This window comes from Protomyctophum parallelum (assembly GCF_964188405.1).
Source record: "Protomyctophum parallelum genome assembly, chromosome: 20".
Lineage (NCBI taxonomy): Eukaryota > Metazoa > Chordata > Actinopteri > Myctophiformes > Myctophidae > Protomyctophum > Protomyctophum parallelum.
This window is the reverse complement of record NC_139718.1, coordinates 39,089,225-39,097,953: the sequence shown is the minus strand read 5'-3', so window position 1 is coordinate 39,097,953 and position 8,729 is coordinate 39,089,225. Positions and strand designations below refer to the sequence as shown.

Sequence of the window (8,729 nt, the reverse complement as noted above, 5' to 3'; positions counted from 1 at the left end):
AAAAGATGATTTACAAATTTGAAAATGTACAATATTTTTCAAATAGAGGCACTTTTGTGTTTTAACTACTTTAAATAATACTGTATAGTTGACAGGGGCCCCCTCCTTGTTATCCCCCTGGACAACCAAATCTTTCCACCGGCTCAAATTGATCTACAAGTTCAAAACATCACGTCAGCTTGTAGATCTATTTTCACCAAAACTTCACCTATGACATGCCAGGAAGAGGGGACGCTAATATGGGGGTTTGCGTTAAGTCTGCAATGTGTTTGACGGAAAACTAAATCACATTTAGTTGGCTAACTTCCTACTTCAGAAAGCATACATAATATATTGTCTGTGCTGAGGTTCTGCTGTCAGAAATGAATCATTTCACACAGTTTGAAAGGTTATTTATACAATTTAAGAATTTAATCAGACATTCACTCCACTGTCTGAAAAGTGTGCCTCCACTCGCTCTGACAGCATGAAAAAAAAAAAAAGAATTAAGATGGCATCAGTGAGAAAATAAGCCAAGCACTGCTTAGTTCGCCCGTCCTCTCAAACCACAGTGGAAAATAGAAAGAGCACCAGTTTCATTGGAGGCGAGGGCTGATATGAATAAGTTTGTTCAAGAATAATATTGACAGGGCCATACAAATACTATAACTAGCCAACAATGCTAGTTTCAAATACTCTTGTCCTCCCAATGTCCACATAACAGTATGCAGAAGTTACAACACAATGCAAACTCAACGTTTGTCATGCATTGAGCAATTGTGACCATGACACTACTTCAGGTAGTCTCTGCTGCATTTGGCTATGCTGTGCATTATTCAGAGGTATCGCTTATGCATATATCAGCCCAGAACTAATATAGTCCATTATATTCTTGGATTCCAAGCATTCCCAAAACAATCTGAAGCTACATATTTGCACAGTGAGCTTGCTGCAAGTAAAACAGAGCACACACATAAAAGTAATTATTGACAGGAAATTAAGCTGATGTCAAAACCAAATTCTAGGACTAAAATGTATGATAAAAAAAATCACACACCATGTAATGGCATCAGTTAAGGAATATGACACAAAATAACCACACGTTTGATTGGTTTTTATACTACTGTGCGACCACTTTATGGTTCATTTATACTTTGTCGCATGACCCTTTCGCTCAACATTGACACATTTTCCCAAGTGACAAAAAAGGGTTGAACCAAGTGTCTGTAGTCTGTGTCCCTTATGCAGTTGACGTCGTCATGGGAGCGCCAGTGACTCAGGAGGTAGAGCGGTTGTCGAGGAAACCGAAGGTTCACTGTTCGACACCCATCTCCTCCTGGCGTTGTGTTCTTGAACCAGACACTGAATCCCTAAACCCGCTGCCCATGAGCAACTTGCCGCCTGCATGGTGCATGGTTGCCTCAGCTATCGGTGTGTGAATGGGCGAGTCGTGTAACATTGTAAAGCGCTTTGGATTAAAAAAAAAAAAAAAAGTGCTACAGATGAGATCACTTGTCCGAGGCACGGGTATACACCAGGGATGAGAGCAGCAGCAACTCGGGAGGCTTGTGTAACAGGATCAGATTGTCACTCCTCAGACCATCATAGTGCATCCAGTAGCCGTCGATTTGAAAGGCAGCAGAGTAGTGATGCTCGTCCTTGTTGAAGAGCGTGGCGCCCTCCAGTGAGTACCTGTGGACAGAGAGACCTCAGTTAGCGTTACTTTCCCAGCAGCGTTAATCTTTTCAGAATATTTTGATTTAGTCTTTATTAAGTCCTATTATTCAGCCTTCTGAAATTGTTTAGTCTTGAGCCCAAACCACACCAAAGGGTCGAGGCGGCTTTAGCGTCCGTCCCAGCGGTGTGATATGTCCTCTGTTACATGTCGATCAACCACACCAATGGGTCGCCATGCAACTCATCGCAACCGTTTTCTTGCAAGGAGTTGTACTTGTATGGCGACCCATTGGTGTGGTTTGGGCTTTAGCCTCGTCTACCGTAGTCTCAGTCGACTAAATATATTTAAAAAAGTCCTTTATTCTTAGTCTACAAAATTAACACTGCTTTCCAGACCAGTGAAAAGCACCTCGCAGGGAAATGCAGTTAATCAACAGCAGAAGAAAATAGCAGATGTACAAGATCTGGCAAGTGAATGAGCAAGTATAAATCAGGCTTAATAGCAGGCCCGCTTCACTTCCCCTGTGGTCAATGGAAGAACAGTGTTTCTATAGGCAAAACGTAAGTATCCAACCTGTGCTGGGAAAGAGCCAGATGGTATGGAACGTACGACAGCTCCTCCGACTTCCACTGCTGCATGTTGAGGATGACAAAGGGTGGGGGCCCGTGGCAGAACACCCTCTGTGAGAACTCCCTCAGGCCGTCGCACCTGTGATGGAGGAGACCGCCGGTACATTCTGTCAACACAACTCCCAAGAGGACACAGAGGAAGGAAGGAGTGATGTAATGCCGTTTTGGAATGATTCACATGCCTTCCTCCTCACCCTAGTTCTTTGCAGAGCAAGATCTTGGGGCAGAAGAACTCGTCGACCGCCGACTGGATGGGATCTCGGTGAGGCAGTTCATGAGGAGGGCTGGAAGTAGAAGAAAAAGAGAGACCACATCCAAACTAGGGGTTACTTGGGACGGAGGGATCCGGGAACCACCAGAGGAACTGCAGGAACCGGATCCAGCATTGAGGAACTGGAATCGGTTGTCGGTTCCATCACATTCAGCCTGCCCTAGCCTGGCCCAGCCAGCGTGCTTTCTGGTCTAGAGGGGTGGGCGCGCATGGAGCAAGCGCTGGAGAATAATTGGTTCACCGATTGCCCGCCCCTGAAGAGTTTCCAATGGTTTTCCCCAGGCTTTTCTTTTTGAGCCGCATGCGGACGGAAATAAAAGCCTGGGTACCGAGGCTACATCACGTTTGGAACCGGTTTCATCACAATGTCAGAACTGGCATGTGCACTTCAACTCTGTCAATTACTATCCAGTCAGTGGTTCTAATTTCAAGGAGCAAAACTCTCTACACCTTGGCAGTTGCCGTGTGCAAGGGCCAGAACCACTTGCACCCTATATGCATAGTTGGCCGGAGTCCCCCAAGGACAAGGACAATATCTTTGACCAAAATAGGGACAATATGATTCATACTGGAATCGTACGAGGCCCATCGATGAGGACTAGTCTTCACAAGACTCCCCTCCTCTGTGAGAGTGTGAACTGTGAACATTAAACACCTCTAACAAAATCTGCCCAAGCAGCTTACAGCATGTCTAATAAGATATTCTACCGTCTAAACAGAGAACACTCTTGGTAAACATGCCTTTATACGGGTCTAACAAGGGCCAGAGGAAAGGGGGAGTCTGTTGGGAACACAGCGTCACTCACCATCAGACAGCTGGAGATCATTTTAGAGAGGGCTAACATGTCTAAAGGGTAGTCTCCCTCAGCTTACCCGAGCCATTAGTAACAATATCATTAACGAGCAACGGGTTTTGCTGGTGCACATATACTGCAACATTATGTTTAATCATCTATTTTTGGCGTCTGGCCGTCTAGAAGAGGGTCTGAGTCTGTGTGTCAGTGTCTCTCACCAATCAGTGCCCAATATAGTGTGCACGGCGCACACTGCCACCAAGTGAAGTATCTACCCTTGAGGACTTTGCAGGCTTATGCGAAGGCTAAAATGTAATCTAGATAGCATGTTATGTACTGTAGACAGAGAGATGGCAGGTCATTTGGTGTGTATTATAGTGTCAATGTACATATTATAGATTTTTATATTATACTGTTTAGACTGATGATTTCTATGCATTTTATGTATTACCTTGCTTTTACCATCCTTAATGTAAGTCGTGCTGGCTTAAGAGCGTCTGATAAATGCCTGCTAAATTGTAAAAGCCACGCCATTATTGAGGCCAGGGGAAAGAAATAGAGGCCTGCTTTCCTTGCATGTCAAAGCCTCCTGGAAGGCCATGCGTCAATTTAGGCATTTAGCAGACGCTCTTAATCCAGAGCGATTTACAATAAGCAAGAACAAAAAGCTGCAATACATCACATACCAAAAAAACATGCGTAAGCTAAGAACGTAACAGTGGAATATCTATATAATGAAACTATACATATATGTACTATAGTGCTATGACTACATAAAAATGCTATAAGTCTGCTATCTAAGTCTACATGAAGTGCTATCGAAGGGGCTAGGGTGAGCGCTCCGGGTGCAGCTTTACTCACTTGATGTGGATGGTCCTCTGGATGAACTCCTGGACGCGCGCCGGACAACTCCAGTTGGTGCACAGGCTCTCCTGCATGGTGGACATGAGGTTCTCCAGGTTCATGGTGAAGTTGTCGTGCTCGTTGCCGAACAGGTCGATCTCCAGGGCGGCGTCGGCGTGGCGCACCGCCGAGCGGTACTGGCGCTTGGCCATGCGGTCCCAGATCCAGAGCATCTTCACCGTGGCATAGTCGTACGAGTCCATCAGGTACAGGAAGTGGTCCACGAACTGCTTGCCCAGGAAGGCGCCCACCTTAAGTGTTGATTTTGACAGCAGATGTTGATTTTTGATTTCGTTTTTTTTTAAATAAAATTCCATTTCGTTTTTAGTCACAATTTGGTCATCTGAATTTTGTTTAGTGTTAGTCTAGTTTGTGATTTAATTTAGTTGATCGACAGTTGATTTAGTCGACTGAAATGTTTTTCGGCGGGCCTTGATGGCGTCGCAATGGCTGATTTTAGACACTGAGCTTGTAGATCTGCAATTTTCAGCATGCAACAAAGCATAACATTACTTTTCTTTTAGTTCTACTGGATCTCTTCTCATCCACTAGTCCCTGAATAATGTGTTAGTCCAGTTTTTATTTAGCTTTTGTTTTAGTCAGTGGAAAAAAGGTGGTCGACGAACATTTTGTGTCATTCCAGTCATTACTCGTTGGCAAAGTCAACAAGGAAGTAGGCACCCACCCCTAGGGTAGGTAGGTACCCTTACAAAAAAGTAATCTGGGTCTCTAAACTGCCTCCCCCTGGCCAGCCGGGACCCCTGACGGAGGGAAAGGAACTGGACGCGCTACGTGCAAACGGGGAAACGCCTCCCTGTTAGGTTAAAATAAGCGACTACTAGTACTAATGTACTGAAGGAAGCAAGAGTTCTCCACAGGTTGGTGGAGGGAGTGTAGAGCCTAGGATTACATTAGATAATACATTGACACTGGGTGAAAAAATTGGTTATCGTGGGATATAATTTAAAATAAAATAAAATAAAATAGAAATACAAGGCGCACGCCCACCTCCCGGGGGAAGCTCTGGTTGTCCCGCAGGATCACGTAGAGGATCATGAGGAAGCCGTCGATGGTGCAGGTGTTCTTGAGGTTGATCTTGACGTAGAGCGGCGTGCAGGAGATGGCCTTGCGTCCGGCCCGGATGGCGTACACGCCTCCCCAGGGCAGCACCGGCCTCCAGAAGGAGCGGTCCTCCTCGTCATTGTTGTTGATCGACGCTCGGATCTCTTCGAACAACGTCCTGGACCTCAGGGGAATGGATTGGTATTTTTGAGGAGCGCTATAGCCTGTGTGTGTGTGTGTGTGTGTGTGTGTTTGTGTCCACATACTTTGTCCTACACAAACATTATATTCCCATTGACAATGAATGGAGAATTTTATAGTGTAAACACAAACATTGCGTGACACAAACATTGACAAACTTTGTGTTAATCCTTTTAGCATAACATTTGACTGTACACTGTACTGTTAATACATGTATATAACTAGTAGTGTGTGATGATTATCTTTTTTGCATATACATATATATATATATATATATATATATATATATGTGTCTAATTGTTCTCTTGATTTGAAGAGGAGGACCCTGATGTAAACAAGTCAGGTGCTTTTTCTGGTTTTAATAGCAGATTTTGTATTGGCCTGTATATACTTTCGTTTAACTGTACCCATTTTACAAACTGTTAATAAAATGATAAATCAATCAATCAAGTAGCACTTCTGCAGTAGACTACAAGAAGTAGCCTACTGCCATCAAGCTCATATATGCACAATAATCATATCTCTTCAGGTCAAATATAGAGAGTATTCTCTGCTTGGGTGAGTGGCAGATAGCATGGTCTTCCACGCGAGATAATCTGGACACTATAGGACATTTAAATTCCAGGTAGGACATTTAAATCAACACTGCATGACATGTATTAAGTGTATGCAGGTCAGACAGACAGGGTTGAGTGTGGAACATTTTCAGACACTTTTTCCTATTTGATTACGAATGGCGGCCTCGATCGTCGGATCTGGGCAATCTTCAACCATTTATACATTGTACGACATGACATTAATAATTTCCATATTAAAGTACACTAAATGTTCCCCAGCACTCCAGAGGGTAGACGGAGCCCTATGGCAGCTTGCAGCCACAGGATAGCATCCGTGCTAACAAGCTATATAGCAGCAACACCACCTACCTTTCGAACTGGAGGCTCTGGTCGTCATCAGTGTTGGAAGAAATGAGAGATCTGAGGTCTTCAGTGTCGTTCAGAACACAGAATCTACTCTCCATGGCTCTCTGGGTTTCTTCATGACTTTTGTACAAAAGGCTTTCCCAGCCAAATGATCTTTCTATATGTTTTTAATTATTATTATTACTACCGGGTATTGTTATTATAATTATTTTCCTGTCTGATTGCAAATGCAGCCTGCTGCAGCAGCTCCCTTTTAATGCAAGATTCAAAAGACGTCAAGTTACGCCCATAAACACTGGGAACGACCCTTCTGAATCCCATACTCTGGAGTAAACATGCAGCCCTTTATTAAATATGGATCCCATACTCTGGACTCTGGACAGAGAAAAGCAAGCAAGCCGGATGTATCGGACGATTGGCGGCGCTCGCTGTGTGATTGGCTATCTGTGGGGTTGCCAACCAGGTCGCCGCACGGCCGGAGGACAACGGACCGAACTATGCAATCAAAGTCCCCTTACGCCAGTGGTTCCCAAAGCGGGGTCCGGGGACCCCCAGGGGTCCGTTGAGAGAGTTCCAGGGGTCCCCAGTTAAAATGATAATTCGGAACCAAATGGACCTTTATAGGTCTGTAACTCAGAGAGTGTACAATTGGTACACTCTCAGAGTAAAATTTACATTGATTTTTACAATATAAATTGGGGTCCATATAGTCCCAGAGATAGAAATGCCATTCAATGCGGGTCTGTAGACTAATAGGCATGTCAAACTGGGGGTCATTTTAATTAAACAGCTAGTTGAGAATCACTATAGTTGCAGAAACATTGTGACTATGTTGTATTTTTGAACTAAAGTGACAGTAAACATTCTCATACTGCTGACAGAGAGGAAACACTGTGTCCAGCGTTCTTACTGAGATCTCCTCTTTTACAGGGTAGCCTACTACACTAGAGCCATACAACTCTTCTCTATATGGGGGTCCCTGCATGGCATATCTTTTCAAATAGGGGTCCGCAGGCTAATTAGTGTCAATTTGGGGGTCCTTGACATGAAAATGTTTGGAAACCACTGCCCCTACACTACAGGCATTTCTGAAATAATAATAGGCTACATACAAATATCAGTAAGAAACACTGGGCACGTCTATAAAGGAAGGATTTGTAGTTTCATTATATAACTTACCGTATCAAAATGTGGGCTATTTATAATGGTTGTAGAAATACACAAATACTTGTGTATCTTTTATAAAGCTTTTATCATTTAGGATATAGGACACTCTGATGCCAATCATGCCATGCAGTAAAACTGGCATGAAAAGGCTCGCTCTCTGCATAAACTATTAATAAGTATGAAGACTCCTTTGGACATGCTCATGAAGTGCTCTGTGCTCAAAGTGAGGGGTGCAAAAATATAGCATCCCATGTTTTTGAGACCATTTTTGCACCTGCCGTGGTTGACAGCCTGATACGTGCTGCACAAAGGAACACATATTCGCAACAGTAAAGTTTACCTTGACCTGTCTTACCTTGACTATTCTTTTGACCAGGCACCTTTACCCTATCTGACATCTCTCTCTCTCTCTCTCTCTCTCTCTCTCTCTCTCTCTCTCTCTCTCTCTCTCTCTCTCTCTCTCTCTCTCTCTCTCTCTCTCTCTCTCACTCTCTCTCTCTCTGTCTATTGTTATATACTAAATACATTTTTTTTTTAAACTGCAAAAACCTTGGAAGCTTGTACCAAAGACAAAAATAGAGACACCTGTAAAAAAAGAAAATAATAATTTATAAACTTGAGTTGAATTCCGACAGGTTGAAGCATATGAATGAAGGACCCCCCCCCCCCCCCTGCAAACTGTTAATAAAGACAGTAGGCCTATTAGTTTGAAGTTGAGGAATCTGTGCCTAATCTTGGACTACACCCAAAACAATGCTGCCATCTGCTGGTCATTTGCTGCAAAACAACGTTGGGTAGATCAGTGCCAGTGGTTCTCAAACTTTTTAATGTCAAGAACCCCCAAATTGACACCTGGTAGCCCACGCGGACCCCCATTTGAAAACATATGCCAGGGACCCCATAAGAAGATTTTTGCGGCTCAACAGTGATACTTAAACATTTTAAGGACCCCCAGTTTGACATGCATTAGGGGCGGCTACCGGCTACGGACCCCCATTTAATGGCATGTCTATCTCTGGGACTTTATATTGTAAAAGCAATGCTAATTTAACTCTGAGAGTGTTCCATTTGTACACTCAAGGGTACCCACAAGGGTCCATTTGGTTCCTAACTGTCATTTAG

General features: G+C 43.8%; 1 protein-coding gene across 3 annotated transcripts; it reads right to left on the bottom strand.

Moving 5' to 3' along the window:
* Positions 1 to 377: 377 nt before the first annotated feature.
* On the bottom strand, positions 378 to 6,688 carry dorip1 (dopamine receptor interacting protein 1). Of its 3 annotated transcripts, none has more exons than XM_083791943.1 (7): positions 6,444 to 6,688; positions 5,263 to 5,500; positions 4,213 to 4,505; positions 2,481 to 2,570; positions 2,231 to 2,365; positions 775 to 1,671; positions 378 to 730 (listed from the first exon to the last, which is right to left on the bottom strand). In XM_083791943.1, exons 1-6 carry the CDS (start codon positions 6,536 to 6,538, stop codon positions 1,488 to 1,490), a joined length of 1,035 nt encoding a protein of 344 aa, XP_083648069.1. In that variant the 5' UTR covers positions 6,539 to 6,688; the 3' UTR covers positions 378 to 730; positions 775 to 1,487. The 3 variants fall into 3 exon arrangements, with proteins under 3 accessions (XP_083648069.1, XP_083648071.1, XP_083648070.1); XM_083791945.1 differs by having other exon boundaries at positions 5,263 to 5,494; XM_083791944.1 differs by having other exon boundaries at positions 378 to 1,671.
* Between the last annotated feature and the right edge of the window lie 2,041 nt (positions 6,689 to 8,729).

Excerpts from the sequence above, each read along its gene's own strand:
- dorip1 (XM_083791944.1), bottom strand. The coding sequence starts at position 6,538 with ATGGAGAGTAGATTCTGTGTTCTGAACGACACTGAAGACCTCAGATCT. Across the intron at positions 2,571-4,212 it reads CAGAGGACCATCCACATCAA|CCCTCCTCATGAACTGCCTC; the intron begins GTGAGTAAAGCT and ends TTCTACTTCCAG. Across the intron at positions 2,366-2,480 it reads TTGCTCTGCAAAGAACTAGG|GTGCGACGGCCTGAGGGAGT; the intron begins GTGAGGAGGAAG and ends CCTCCATCACAG.